Source organism: Nelumbo lutea, chromosome 3, assembly GCF_056320005.1.
Source record: "Nelumbo lutea isolate HS-2025 chromosome 3, American lotus-T2T, whole genome shotgun sequence".
NCBI lineage: Eukaryota > Viridiplantae > Streptophyta > Magnoliopsida > Proteales > Nelumbonaceae > Nelumbo > Nelumbo lutea.
The window spans coordinates 18639521-18655782 of NC_142686.1; the positions used below are offsets into that span (position 1 = coordinate 18639521).

The following is a 16262-nucleotide window of genomic DNA, read 5'->3' on the forward strand; positions in this document are numbered from 1 at the left end:
TATAAAGCTATGATCTGGCCCTCAGAATTTCTGAAAACTCCCCCAATTCTGGATAGCCCTGGGTTACCTAGGCTGCTGCCATCATAATTTAACTTAATAACTCCTTCTCCAGGAGGTTTCCACTCCACCAAAGGCTTAAGTCCTACAGCAGAACTTTTGGCAATTTGCTCCCAATTCGTCCATTAATCATCAAAGGGAAAAAGGAAAAAGGGACTGGACAAGATTGAGTTAAATCAGGGGTTGGTGGGAAGACAGGGAGAGGGGGAGGAAGATGATGTTTCTTAGCTGGATTATGAGGGGTTTGAGAGAAGGAAGGAGGGAGGAGAATGGGTGGAGCATTGAATTTTTGTAGCAGGAATGTACATTTTGATGGCAATTTGGGCTCTCTGTCTTCCTGAGTTTGTTCAAGTGAATGAATCTGATCTGTTTGAGAATTTCTAGAGTTCTTTTGAGTTGAGCCCTTGTAATTTGATTCTTTTACAGTGTCATTTCTGTTTCGTTGTTGGTTTGTCAACTAGACAACTATCTTTTTGAGATGTACAACGTTTTTTTTTTTCAGTTTAATGAATTTTCCTTTGATATTCCAAAAAAAAGGTTGATAAATACTTGATCAGTTCTCCCTTTCACTCTCCCTAATTGATGTTTATCTCCTCATTGGTGCATTCTTTGTAAAGCTAATCATGAGAGTTGCTTTCACTTACTAATCTCCTGCCCATTTGTTTTTGTGATTTGGGATTGGTTTCTCTCTTTGTTTGGTTGTAGATGGGCTCCCCCACCAGATGTGTCAACTTATATCAAATCAGAGAAGAAAAGCTGAGAATGAAAGGGTGTGTTCTCTCTTGAATCACACGCCCAGAAATGACTAACTTATATAAGAAAGAATACAATGTTATGGAAAGGACAGTTATGCTCTTATCTTACAAGAAAGAATAAAACAAAAGATAGTGTACATAAGTTACAACATAAAAGAATGGTCCCAAGATCCAAAAAAGGAAGGAAGATGTAAGAAACATAAATCAGTCTCTACATCCCCTTCAAACTGATGCCGAGGTACGAGCATCAGTTTGTCAACTATAAACTGGTGGCGAGCATGGGTTATATAGCCTTCGTGAATATGTCAGCAATGTGCGACAGAGATATGTTTCCAGCAGAAAACTGGTCTTTAATGAAGTGGCAGTCAACCTTTATATGCTTGGTTTACTCATGGAAGACCGGGTTGGATGCAATCATGATAACACTCACATTGGCAGCATAAATAGGAACTAGGGATGACAAGGAGATGCTAAGATCATCAAGGAGGGCTCTTAGCCATATAATCTCACTACAGACGGATGACATAACCCTATACTCAGCTTTGATAGATGATTTGGAAACCATGAAGAAGAGTCCGAACTATGCTCAAGATATGTTTGTTCTTGCGCTCTGCTACTCTATTTTGTTGTGCAGTGCTAGAACAAGATCTCTAGGATTGAATTCCATTGTCTCTCAAGAAAATTTGAAAGTCTCCATCAAGGTATTCACTCCCTCGAGTCTGAATGGAGAATCCCAATGTTTGCATCAAATTGGTTTTTGATTTTTGCTAGGAAATATTTAAAGGTAGAAAAAACTTCAGATTTGTTTCTCAAGAAATATATCCATGTAAAGCGAGTATAGTCATCAATAAATGTAACAAAATCCCAACCTGGAAACAACCGGAGATGACCAAACATCACTATGTACTATTTTAAAAGGAACAAAAGCATGTTCAACAACTGAAGGAAAAGGTAAAACATGGCTCTTACTCAAGCAACAAGAAATGCAAGCCTTATCAACATCATTAAAGGAAGTAGCTTTAGAAGACAAATAACCATCATGAAACAAAGACTCAAGTTTATTTGCATAGGGTTGACCAAGACGCCTATGCCACAAGTGCCATACATTTTTTCTGCAAATAACCTCAGTACTAGGGGTGGTAGTAAGCAAACAGGTTGTGGATGAATGCCCTGGTGTCTTTTCAAATTCCAAGGCAAATAGCCGACCCAATCTATGCCCCTTCCCTTTCACCATCCCAGTGCGCTGGTCCTGTATCAAACAACCATCATGGGAAAAGGAAACAATGTTACCATCCTCAACTAGCTGACCGACTGAGATCAAATTCGTTGTAAGTTTAGGAACAAAGAAAGTTTTAGGTAGATGAAAGCAAGAATTGATAGATGTAGTTAAAGACAAATCATTGCAACTAACAATATCCAATTTCTCTCCATTAGCAGTAATAATATGTTTATTCAAGGGTTTGGGTTTAACGAACTAACCAGTGTGTGCCCCTGTCATATGGTTAGAGGCCTTGGAATCAATGATCTATAAGTGACTAGGAGAGGAACAATAATAGGATGACTCACCCGAAAGGCCGATGGCTGAAAATGCAGAGGAAATAGCTGGGGATACTAGCTGCCGCATTCTTTCTTCTGTAAGAGTCCCAAAATTTTCATCCATTCCTACTGAAACTGTACTCCCTGTATCTGTACCTTCAGTTGTTGCCTGGAAAGCCTTACGTTGACACTTCTTAGAACTTGAACCATTCCCCTTTGCTGGCCGGGTAGGACATTCAGGTATAATATGCTCATGCTGTTTGCAGTAGGTACAAAAATTTTTCTTCCGACAGTGTGAGACAACATGTCCATATTCATTGCATTCATAGCACCATACACGGGACAAGTCCTTCTTGGGCTTGGATTTGTTCATCAGAAAAGCTGTCTCTGTTTCAGAATTAGATTTCGACCTCAATGTCGATTGAGTAATGAGTCTAGTTTCCTCCCTAAGAAGCTCCCCCAACACTATGCCAAGTGTGGGAGGAGTGCCCCTACTGAGAATGTTGGACTTTACAATTTCATATTCAGGTCTCAGATGCATCAGAAAATGCATGATTTTCCTCCTATCAAAGTGTTCTTTTAGATTTTTGATGCATCAAGAAGAGGTGCTTTCGCCCATGTGAACTAATTCATATTCCGTCCACAAATTCACAAAGCCAGCATAGTACTCTGGTATTTTCTTCTCACCCTGATTGTACGAAAATATCTTTGTCTCAATCTGATACTGACGAGAGATGTTGGACTGTTGGTACACCTTTTCCATATAAGTGAACATCTCACTAGCAGTTCGATAATTTCTCATTGGAATAGCAATCTCAGTTTCAACAGAGCCAAGAAGCCAAGACACTACTTTGGCATTGTCGATCTTCCACTGTTTCAGACCCTTGGAATCAGATTCATCAGGTTGTTTTTTGGAACCATCCACAAATCCCCATAGGCCATTTCCCTCAACATAGAACTGGAAATGGAATTTCCAGAAGTAATAGTTTGTTCCATTGAACTTTACTGGTAGAATATCCCTTTTCTCCATGGTCATTTCAGCAATGAGCAAGCAAAAAAAAACTAAGAAAGTAGGGCAGCCGAAGGTCCAAATGAATCCAAAACTTGATGGAATATGTGTTTCTAATCGCACTCCAAAAGGAGGAATCAAAATCCAATAAAGAAACCAGCCACACAGTGTTTTCGAACCGATAACAGTCCAAAAAAGGTTTCTGGACTGTCGAACAAGAAGAAGGGCAAAAAACCCTTCAAAAGGAATCTGAACCAGAAATAAATTATAGATCTGACCTGGGCAACTTCAGATCTGAAGTTTCAGTGTTTGGTGTAGCCGATTGAGGGAAAAAGAAGAAACCCTATTTCTGATGGCGATCTTCCAAAGAAAGAACAGCAGATGTGCAGATCAGTACAGCAGTCTACGAGATCCAAAACTGAAGTAGATGGGTTGATCTTAGGCCTAAACAAAATTCAATCAAGGACATGTTGAAAAACCTGCTCTGATACCATGCCAACTTAGATCAAAGCAGAGAAAAGCTGAGAATGAAAGGGTGTGTTCTCTCTTGAATCACATGCCCAGAAATGACTAACTTATATAAGAAAGAATAGAATGTTAAGGAAAGGACAGTTATGCCCTTATCTTACAAGAAAGAATTAAACAAAAGATAGTGTACATAAGTTGCAACATAAAAAAGTGGTTCCAATATCCAAAAAAGGAAAGATGTAAGAAACATAAATCAGTCTCTACATGTACAAAGTTTGTTTACCTCCCTTTTTGTGGAGATGTATAAGGGCTGCTATTTATTGGACAGTGTGGGAAGAAAGGAACCAAAGAATTTTCTCTGAAAAGGAAACAATTGAAGCCTTTGTCATTGAAACCATCATTGTTAGGGTGGTTCACTGGGTGACGTCTTTCGAATTATTTGAGGGTATTTTTTCAGATGACCTGTTCAAGAATTGGAGGGAAGTGGCTGATTCATCTCCCCTCAAGTCTGGCAAGTCCAATTTGGTCCCCACCGGTTGCTGGTTTCACTAAATTGAATTTTGATGGAAGCAGTGAAGGTAATCCAAGTCCATTGGGTATAGAAGGAATCTTCAGAAATGAGGGAGGAAAAGGTATAGCTTTCTATTCAGACCCCATTGGAGTAGGTGATTAACTTAGAGCTGAGATTTTGGTGGTAATGGAAGGGATTAAAAGAGTAAAGGAGTTGAATATTGAAAAGCTGATTGTTGAAGGGGACTTTAAGCTAGTTATAGGTTGGCTGCTAAAGGAGGAGAATGAGATATGGAAATTTGCTAATGAAAAAAAGGAAGTATAGGTGGCTAACCAGGGATATGGAGATAAACCTACTGTGGGTAAAGAGGACTGCTAATTCCTTTGCATACACCTGCAAAACAAGGGGTGGGAAGGGAAAGTCTATTTTGGGCTTTGTTGTAATTGAATTTTGTTGTGTTTGTTTTATAATCATTAATAAAGTTTCAGTTGTTGATAAAAAAACTTGGAATTCTTTGATTCACTCTTCTACCCTTGAAGGGAATTGAGTTAAAGAATCAGAAAAGAGGAGTAGGTTCATGAGAAAAAAGGTGAAGAGTGATGGTTATGCATTCGGGACCTGTAGGGGTTGGAGATCCACTGAAGGCTGAATTGATGGTTTTGTTGCAAGTCCTAAAATTTTCTAAGCATTCTAACTTCAAAAACTTGGAGGTTGAAGGGGATAAAAACTGGTTGTATCCTGGATCACTACCTGGTTCAATGTGCCTTGTATTTTAGGCATGCTTTTAGGGAAATAGAAAGCCTGTCAAACCTGAACACCGCTTTTGCTTGGGTAAGGACTGCAAATGGGTTGGTTGACACATTAGTAAAGCAGGGAGTCTATAGGCAGCAGCTGTTTTGGGCATTATTGTAACTCTTTTGGTCTAAGGCATTGTATCTTTGTCTTCCTTATCTTGCTGATAAAAAAAAGAAAGAAAAAAATGAAGAGTGAATAAGAGTGGAGCTGTGCCTTTTCCCTAAATTTCTATGATTGTATCATACATTAAGTGATAGAAAAAAAAAGAAAGAAAAATTTGGGTAGCTTGGAGTTGGTTCTTTTTATGGGATATGTGTGTACAGTAGAAAGGACCATAGAGACACTGGCAGGACCTCCTTCCTTAGAAATACATGCATCTCTTCTTGGCACTCAATGGGTAACTCGAAAAGATCTCCCAAGCATTATCTCTTCTTGGTGGTTGAAGGTATTTAGTAAGAGGGTTAGGATAGTTTGGAACATGGTCCTGCCTGCTTTATGTTGGTATGTGTTGGGTGAGCACAACAATAAACTAATAAAGTATTTGAAGACAATTCTGCTCCTGTGGGGGCGATCTATGGCAAAGTAGAGTGACTTCTTATGAAATGGGTCTTAATTAACAGTTTATCAGGAGTCAAATATAGCCATCTTTAAACAGTGGAAGAATATGATTTGGAATGATAATCTTGCACTGTTATGTCATTATGAGACTTTAGGGAGCCAGGGGATGAGGCTAGCTAAGCATTAGAACTTTGATAGATGGAGGTATAAGGGGATTCAAAGTTGGTAATCAAGGAGTTTGGGCTCACAGACAAGCTTTAAGGGAGATTGGATGCATTGCCAGGGAACTTGAAACTACCTTTTCTTGTGTCAGAAGACCTGCAAATAGCTTGGCAGATTTAATAGACATGCAAGGGGTTGCTAGGGATCAATTGTTCTGGGCTGTGATGTAACAAGTTCATTGGGGCCAGGCTGTCATCTCCTGGATTGTTATCATGCTTTATTCCAACTAGTGAAAAATTTCTGTTATTGATAAAAAAGGGAAAAGAAAGATGTCCTCACAATATCAGGAACCACTTACGTTTTCTGATCTGGCTTGATAGTGGAACAGCTGTGAAATTACTCAATGCTACCAACATGGCGAGGGGTCACCAACTGAACAATATTAACATGGGCAAGGGCAAACCTAGATATATTGAATCAATCCCACATAATCAACAATAAGCTATGCCCATGAAGCTCCACTGTAGCAATCCAATGCGCCAGCGTGGCAGATCATGGCTGCAAGGTATTGAATATGAGACTGAATGTTCACTGGGCTTTCCCTAGAATAGTTGAGGTTTTGACAGGTCGGCATTTGGGAGGCCTTAACAGGAGAGAAAAAAGTGGTTTGGAGAGGCTATCATTTGGAGTATCTGGCTGGAGAGAAATCTGAGAATTTGTGAAAATACAACAATACAAGACATTGACTAGCTGGTTGACTAGTTGATCCTTTGATAACACTGGCCCATATTTGCCTGACTAAGATATACAATCCAGGCCAGCATTACATTGGTTGCTGGTAGACCTGTTCATGGGCCGGGTAGCTTGATGGGCTGGCCTGGCCTGTCCTGTCCTAAATCGGGCTTGGACAAAATTTTAAGTCCACGGGCTCGGGCTTGGGTTCTAAAAATCAGGCCCGACTATTTTTCAAGCCGAGCTTGGGCTTCCCAAATAAGCCTGGCCTGAGCCCAAGCCCAACCCGATAAGATTAGATATATAATAGAAATATAATATATATAATAGTAAAATTAATAGAAAAAAGTATTATATATTAAATGTATAGAATATTATATAATATATAATATATTACTAATAATATATTTGATTGGGAGTTAGAAGAGATAGTGGAGATGTTGACTCTTCTTCAGAAACAAAAGGTTGACCTGCTCTCAGAAGACAAGTGGTACTGGAAGTGGAATCCGGATGGTGTTTTTTCTGTCAAATCCTTGGCCTCTAAGCTTTGCAGATTGGGTATCACTGATTTTTCAAGTACTCAGATTTGGAACCCTATAAGTCCATCTAAATCCAACTTTTTGATTTGGACAATGGCCCTCGACAAATGTCTTTCTAGATCTAACCTTGTGAGGTGGGGCATTCAAATCTTGGATCTATCTTGTTGTCTTTGTGGGAGTATTCCTGAATCAACAGATCATTTGTGCATTCATTGCCTGTTTTCTTCTCAGGTGTGGGACCATTTTCTCAAAGCCATGAGCATCAGTTGGACTATGCCAAGATCGGTTAAGGAGATCCTCTGTTGCTGGAATATCAAAGGCCTAAGCAAGAAAAGGAAAATAGTGTGGAGGACTATTCCTAGTGCTGTCTTGTGGTCCATTTGGGCTGAGAGGAACAGTAGGATTTTGTGTAATAAATCTAAGAGTCCAGAAGATTTAATTCAGAAAGCTATGGGCAAGTTAATCTCTTGGGTGTCTGTTTCTGAGGAGTTTAGAAGTTTGAATTTGTCTGCTTTATTTCGTTCTAACTCCTGGTGGAGTATGTAATTGCTGTGTTTGTCAGACTGTTTTTCTGGGTCTGATCACAGCTTGTATGTGTTGTTTTGAATAAATTTACTTTACCTTTTTCCAAAAAAAAATACATATTACTAATAATATATAATTAATATATTATAAAATACTTGTCAAAATTGAGCTTCGGGCTTTATATAGGGCCGGGCTTGGGCTTGGACCCGGTGATTTTCTGTTTATAAGGAGGCAAAGCCCGGCCTGGCCCAGCCTGTGAACAGGTCTAGTTGCTGGGTTTTATCTTATGCTATCATGTTAGGCCAATGGATTACATGTTACAGTTATAGCCAAGTAACCAAGGTGATAGTAATTTGCTTCCTTTTGCAGTTTAATGATGCCAGTAAATATAATGCCCGTTTTGTTATTAATACTATGATAGACATTACACAGTTATTATGGATCTTAATTCTGTGTTTGAATAATGTTATTTTACTTTCTACATTTTTTTTTGATAAATGTTAATTTATTTTACTTTCTACATTATAACCTATACATTTCATATTTTAATAATATGCTATTCTAAATATTAGAAAGAAAGTTGCAGTTGTTGTAACCATTGTAGTTCTTAAAGAACCATTCAACTTAAAACCTTAAGCTGTTGGGTGAGGTCCTTGAATAGGTTGATATTCTCTAACATGCCCCCTCACACGAAAGCCCATTGGGCTTGAAGTGTGAACAAGCACTTGCCCACCAATACCTTGTGCTGAAACTTAATTAATTATAATGGGGGTAATGAGGATCGAACACTAGACCACTTAGTCAAAGTGGCTCTGATACCATCTCAAAGAACCATTCAACCTAAAAGCTTAAGCTGCTAGGTGAGGTCCTTGAATAGGTTGATATTCTCTAACAGTAGTAATAAGTAATGTTTCAGGTCTCTCACCTTTATAGACATTGTTTGCATGGTCTTGGGGCTTCTATATATTCACTTTGGTTGTCTGCTTGTGCAGGTCTCTTGTCTTCCATGATTTTGTTGCAAAATGCCTTACGAAAGAACCACGGCTTCGTCCTACTGCAACTGAGATGCTGAAGGTACAGTAGGCAACACTCCAAGTCTTTACTTGTTAGGAAAATAGTTAAACTGAAATTTGGGGTATTTGGTATCAATTGGCTATATATTTTGGTAAAAATAATTTCTCTAGAGCTTGTCTTACATATAAAACAATAGAAGTCACAAGTTAAACTCAGATATCTAGTAGCTCTAGTAGCTAAAAAAGATAAGACCATTGCAACCATGGTACAGCAGTAATAACATATTAACATTACAATGGTACTTAACCAGGAACCTAAAATATCACAATAACCACTGAAGATTTTTGCATGGAATGTAGTGAAAAGTTTTTGGTTGTGCTTGTAAAATACAATTAGTGATCCTATTAGGTTGGTGGTTGGTTGAACCTAATATAGTTCTTACGCCTTAAATCAAATGAAACTACTGGAAGATATTCAACTCGGTAAGAAGCAATTGTGGATGTCCTATGTGCATTTTTAACAAGTATATATGCCAAGCAGAAATTGGTTGTAAACGTCTTGCTTATACATATTCGTTATGGATATCTGACATTGTTGCCTCTGACCATTTCTTTTCCATATGACTAGACATATATTTTTGATGGAAATGATATAGAGAGGACCAGTTTCATGAACCCAATGTATTGTCCTGCATTCACTATTAAGAAGTCCTTAGGATTGGCCTAGAGTACTAGAGCCTGGTATATTAGGGGGAGCATTATCTTTATCAGTTTCCCATCTTTGCCGTTGAGAAACTTAAGGCTCTGTTTGTTTGTAGTGCAAATCTGTAGAGAAGATGGGCCGAATGGCCCATAGACTGTTTATCCTTTCTTATTTTTATGTTCTTTACTGTAATAGGCCTTATTCTGGGCCTATTCTTTTTATGTTCTTTTAATTTCTTGCCCAACTAAGGGCCTCTTTGTAAATTATTAAAGTTGAACTTAATAAAATAGTGTTAGGGGGTAAGAGGAGAGATTATGGTTCGAAACTCTCCTTCTCTGAACCCTTATTGCCGCCATCTTCTTCTTCATCTTCTCTTCCTTAGAAGAAAGATTTCTGCTGTTTTCTTTTGATTTTTGCATCTGTTCTAAACAACCCTCTATTCTCAAGGACTGTTTTTCTTCTTGGTATCAGAGCAGGCCTAAACTTGGCTTGGGCTCTCATGTAGGTGTTGTCCAGCCGACTACATGAGAGTTGTTCTAGGGCTGGAAGCTTCAGCTTGAGTCGCCTGGTTCTTGGAGGTCATTGGAGATTGAAGAAGGTGCCCAAGATTCAAATCTCTTGGAGAGCTGTTTGGTGACCAGGAAGAATCGGAGAAAACAGGTTGGTTCCTGATTTAGAGCTTAAATCAGAGATTGAGAGTGGTGCCCAATAATTTCTGGGTTGTTTTCTTTATATTTTTCTGGTATGTTAAAGTATCCAAAATTTCTCTGAAATCAGTACTGCTATTCGACTGTTCTTTTAGACTGCTTTAGCCCAGAAATTTTTGGGTTGTTTTCATATTGTTTGGACTTTCAAGTGGCTGAAATATCTCTGGAATCAGTACTGCTGGTTGGCCTTTTCTTTTGGACTGTTGAGGGCACCTGTACGGACTATTTTCTGGGCTGTATTAATCTTTTGACAGTGTGGTCTCCTCTACTGCCCACCTTGTGTTTGTGAAAAGGTCTCTGAAGTTTTTTGCTTCCTTTGGATGCTGATTGGACAGTACCTGGAATTTCTGTTTAGAAAAGGAGTTTTTCTGATTTTCTTTCTTGAAGACCGAACCAAGTTGGTTGGTGTACCGTGTAGTCTACAAGGTGTGGCTTCTGTTTCTGTTTCTCACAGCTTTCGGGTGTGACTCAGATTTGTGGTTCTGCTGCATTGAGGTAGGCTTAACACAGTCCTTGTTCCATCTTCATTCGGTGCCCTTTTTTGAAGTTGGTTGAAATCTTTTTGAAGTGGTTAAAGAGATGAACTCCTCAGAGATTGAAAACAAGAATGTTGCTGAATCCGGGCAGGTTCCGGGAGCCTCTTTTGACTCTTTACTGACTGTGACCATAGTCAAGCTGGATGGAACTAATTATCTGGCATGGTCACAATCGGTAAAGATTCATATCTGTAGTAGAGGAAAGTGGGGTTTTATCTCCAGGAGCAAGAAAGAAGGCTTCCTCAGAAGATGATCCATCTTATGAGAAGTGGATGCAAGAAAATTATACTATTATTGGGTGGCTTGTGAACTTAATGCAGCCACAAATTAGCCATTGCTCCCTCAGAAGATGATCCATCTTATGAGAAGTGCATGCAAGAAAATTATACTATTATTGGGTGGCTTGTGAACTCAATGCAACCATAGATTAGCCAACACTATTTGTGGATGAATTCAGCAAAGGAAATTTGGGATAGTGTTGCTGAAACCTATTCCCAAAAATTAAATGTGGCTAGAGCTTACAAGTTGAGAAGTGATGTGAAGAATTTAAGACAGGGGGAGAAACCTTTAGTTGTATACTTCTCAACACTGAAGTCTCTGTGGCGAAAAATAGATTTGATAGAAGCTGTAACCTGGGACATCACTAATGATGCAGAGACCTACAGAAAACTGGTTGAGAGAAACATGGTGTTTGAGTTCTTAACCGAATTAAACCCAGAGTATAATATTACAAAACAAAATATTTTATCCAAGGATAGTGTCTCACTGTCACAAGCATATGCCTTGGTAAGTAGTGAAGTGAGCAGAAGGATTGTCCAGGTTCAAGGGGCTGGTCTAAATGATCACTATGCTAATATGAGAGTGAAACCCAAAGGGGTTGCAGGGACTCCTAGTGGCTCAGGGAAGAAAGAGGTTGTCTGTGAGTACTGTAAAAGGCCAAAACACACTAAAGACAAGTGCTGGAAGTTACATTCTGAGCTTCTACCTCTTCGGTTTCAAAAGAAGCATGATAATAAAAGGGCAAGGAGTGCTAATGTGGCTGCTGGTCCAGATAGTGACAAGTACCATACTGAAGAGATGACAACTTGTGCGCAGTTAGCAGCCATGAAAGCAAAATATGAGAAGTTTGGGAGGATGATCAGTCACCTAGAGGGTGTGACTTCTTCCAACCCTTCAGAAAATTCAGCCTCTTCTGCATTTGCTCATTTAGGTATACGGGCTTCTGCCAATCATGCAACCATTTAAGGTAATCTTAAGATCCCTTGGATTATTGATTTAGGTGCTTCTGATCATATGACCAACCTTTCTACCTTGTTTGTTTCATATGATTTACTTCCTGGACTTGACAAAATCTTAAGATCCCTTGGATTATTGATTTAGGTGCTTCTGATCATATGACCAACCTTTCTACCGTGTTTGTTTCATATGATTTACTTCTTGGACTTGACAAAATCACCCTAGCCAATGGTTCTCTTGCCTCTATCTCCGGCAAGGGAACCATCAAGGCTACAGATTCCTTGTTCCTATCTTCTGCTCTTCATGTACCTAGACTAAATACAAACTTGTTATCTGTAAGTAGTCTAACTAAGTCATTAAACTGTTGTGTAACCTTTTTCCCTTCCTACTGTGTTTTTCAGGATCTGGAGTCTCGGAAGGTGATTGGGAGTGGCCATGAGGCGAATGGAATATACCTGCTTGATACTCTAGGACAATGCCCTGAACAACCTGGAAAAGTTGCTTTTGGGTCTATATCTACAGCGTCTATCAGTCGATTTATGTTATGTCGTTTTTGTTTGGGTCATCTTTCTTTTTCTGCATTGAGTCATTTATTCCCTGAATTGTTTAAGGGAATTAGTTTGTCCAGTCTTCATTGCGAGTCTTGTGAGCTATCAAAGCATTGTAGAAATAGTTATCCCTTGAGTAATAAAAGATCTTATTCTCCTTTTAATATTGTGCACTTTGATGTGTGGGGGCCTTACCACTTACCTTCTATGGGTGGGTACAAATATTTTATCTTGTTCATTGATGACTTTTCTCGGTTTACTTGGATATTTCTGATGAAATCCCGTGATGAAGTTCCCAGACTTGTGAGGCAATTCCATGAATTTGTCCTAAACCAGTTTGATATCAGGATTAAAATTTTCAGATTTGATAATGCAAAAGAATATTTTGAGAAGAACTTGTCCTGCTATCTCTCTGATTTGGGGGTTATTCATCAAAGCTCCTGTGTTAGGACCCTAGAACAGAATGGAGTTGTTGAAAGAATAAATAGACATATTGTTGAAGTTGCAAGAAGTATCTTGTTTGCCACACATGTTCCTACAAAGTTTTGGGGTGATGTTGTTCTCATTGCTACCTACCTTATAAATTGTATGCCATCCAGGGTTTTGGGGTTTAAGTCTCATTTCAGTCTCCTTCATTCAGATAAGGAGCTTTTTTCTATTCCTCTTCGTGTCTTTGGCTGCACTTGTTATGTACATATTCCTAGTGTCCAAAGATATAAATTTGAACCAAAAGCCCACAAGTGTATCTTCCTTGGTTATTCCCCCACATAGAAGGGTTACTATTGCTTTGATCCAAAGACTGGTACTCGATATGTCACAATGGATGTCACCTTTGATGAGCTTTCTTCCTTTTATAGTTCCTCTATAGAAGGACATTGTCCAAAGAGGGAGGATTTGTCACAGGTCTTTGCTCTTCCTCTTCCTATCCTAGTTGAGTCTTTTACTGAGTCTCTTTCTTCTTCAAATGAATCAAGGGAGGATTAATCATTCCACTCTCCCTGTCCCAGTGTTCCTCCTCCTTTACCTTCTCATCATCTCTTTAATCCCAGGATGTATCAAAGGCAAAGATCTAGAAATGAGCAGGTTATTACCCCTACAACACATGAGCTTCATGCATTTCCAGTTACAGATGAGACAACAGGTACTGTTCAACCCCTTTGGAGCCATCCTTCCTTGACCTTGATATTCCCATTGCTATTAGAAAAGAAAAAAGGAAGTGTACTACACATTGCATTTCCAAACACCTTTCTTATAGTTTGCTTCCTCCATATTTTGCCTACCTTTCTTCTGTTGCCTCTAACCCTATTCCCAGGTCTGTGTCAGAAGCTCTTAATATTCCAGAATGGAAAGATGCTATGAGATCCAAAATCGATGCCTTGCACAAGAATGACACTTGGGAAGTGGTTGATTTGCCTGAAGGGAAGGATCCAGTTGGTTGTAAGTGGGTCTTTACTATCAAATATCATGCTGATGGCACCATTGAGAGGTACAAGGCTAGGTTGGTTGCAAAAGGTTATACACAGACACATGGGATTGATTATCTAGAGACCTTTGCACCTGTTGCCAAGATGACCTCTGTGAGAGTTCTTCTATTTTTGGATGCTCACTCTGACTGGTCACTTTATCAATTGGATGTAAAGATTGCATTTCTGAATGGAGAATTACATGAGGAGGTTTATATGTCTCTTCCTCCAGGGATGTATGCAATAGATATGAAAGAAGGGTATGCAAGCTGAAGAGATCTCTTTATGGACTAAAACAGTCCCCTAGAGCATAGTTTGAGAGGTTTAGGGTTGCTCTTGTTAACTTTGGCTATGTACAGACACAGTTTGATCATACTCTCTTTGTGAAGAGGAGGGGGCTCCTGGCAGTTTACCTTGTAAGATGAAATGTGGTGGCCGAAGTAGTAGAAGAGAGGAGGAGACCAAGAGGTGCTGAGAATGTCGAACTGCATGACCCAATCGACAGTACTATCATTTATATTAGATTACAGTACAATGTTACAAGAAATGTCTGGAATGCCCCTAATTAGTGATGGGACATTCAAACTACTTAAAACACCAAATAAACTTAGGACCATTAACACAGGCCCAATACATAACAACTTAAACACAAATACAGGCTAATAATAACACTTATCAGCTAAACCATCAATACATAAAACCCTTCAACCTAACACTCCCCCTCAAGCTAAGCATGGATGCCAATCATGTTTAGCTTGCCAAGAAGGTCCACGAATTTTGCTGCAGCCAACCCTTTAGTCAGTACACTTGCAATTTGCATCTCAGATGGAGTATAAGGAATGCAGAGTTCTCCCGAGACTATTCTCTCTTTAACAAAATGTCGATCGATCCCAATATGTTTTGTCCTGTCGTGTTGCATAGGGTTATTTGCAATGTTGATGGCAGCCTTGTTGTCATAATACAGTTTGAGAGGGCCCTCAGCTTTAATGCCAAGCTCATTAAGAAGAGTCTTAAGCCATAGGAGTTTAGCAACCCCGTGAGCCATAGCTCGATATTCAGCTTCGACACTTGATCTAGCAACTACATTCTGCTTCTTACTGCGCCATGTAACCAGGTTCCCTCCCACAAATGTACAATATCCTGAAATTGATTTTCTGTCCCCAACAGAACCGACCCAATCTGCATCAGTATAAGCTTCAGTTTCAATTTTATTGTTTTTTCTGAATAGAATTCCCTTTCTTGGGCAAGTCTTCAAGTACCTGAGAATCCTTTCAACTGCTTTCATATGAGGGATCTTTGGAGAGTACATGAACTGACTGACAACATGCACAACATAAGCAATATCCGGTCGAGTGAGAGATAAATATTTTAGCTTCCCTACCAATTTTTGGTATCTTTCTCTATCACAGTAATCCTCCCCTATTGATTCTTGTAGGCCATGATTCTGTTCTATTGGAGTATCTGCTGGTCTACACCCTATCATGCCTGTCTCCTCTAGGGGGTCAAGAACATACTTTCACTGACATATGTAGATCCCCTCTCTTGACCTAACAACTTCAATCCCAAGAAAATATCTCAAATGGCCCAAGTCTTTGATCTCAAATTCAGAAGCTAAAAACTCCTTCAGTCTTTTGATATCTTCCAAGTCATTCCCGGTAATCACCATATCATCCACATAAACAATGAGTGTTGTAAGTTTGCTATCCTGTCTCCTTATGAACAAGGTATGGTTTACACCACTCTGAGTGTACCCCACTTTTTTCATGGCCCCACAAAACCTCTCAAATCATGCACGAGGGGACTACTTTAAACCATATAATGCTTTCCTCAGTTTACACACCTTTCTATCAAAGTCATTGCCTGGTGGAGGTTCCATAAATACCTCTTCATGAAGGTCACCATTTAGGAAGGCATTCTTTACATCCAGCTGATGAAATTCCCATGAAAAATTTGCTGCCAATGACAATAGAACCCGAATTGTGTTGAACTTTGCTATTGGGGCAAAGGTTTCTTTGTAGTCAATCCCTTCTTTTTGAGTAAATCCCTTTGCCACAAGCCTGGCCTTGTACCTCTCAATGGACCCGTCCTCCCTATGCTTTACAGTAAACACCCACTTGCACCCGACAATGCTCTTCCCCTCTGGAAGATCCACTAATTCCCAAGTTCTTGCTTTCATTAGGGCGTTCATCTCTTCATTCATAGCTTCTTTCCACCTTGGATCAGACACGTCTTTTGAATACCTAGAAGGAACATGTACAGAGGAAAGAGCAGACACAAAGGAGTGATAGGCTGGAGATAAATGTGAGTAAGAAACAAAATCAGCAATGGGATGCCGAGTGGTGCAAGAACGGATAGGCTTATGGAGAGCAATAGGAAGATCCAAATCAGAAGTATGTGTGTTGGAATTAC

At 39.4% G+C, this 16262-nt stretch overlaps 1 protein-coding gene across 1 annotated transcript in view; it reads left to right on the forward strand.

The window, feature by feature from the left end:
- The window catches only part of SIK1 (Protein kinase superfamily protein), a 106872-nt gene that overhangs the window by 30420 nt on the left and 60190 nt on the right, over positions 1 to 16262 (forward strand). The window contains exon 11 of the mRNA XM_088980489.1: positions 8640 to 8721. Coding sequence (XP_088836615.1) covers positions 8640 to 8721 — 82 coding nt within the window. The remainder of the gene's footprint in view (positions 1 to 8639; positions 8722 to 16262) is intronic.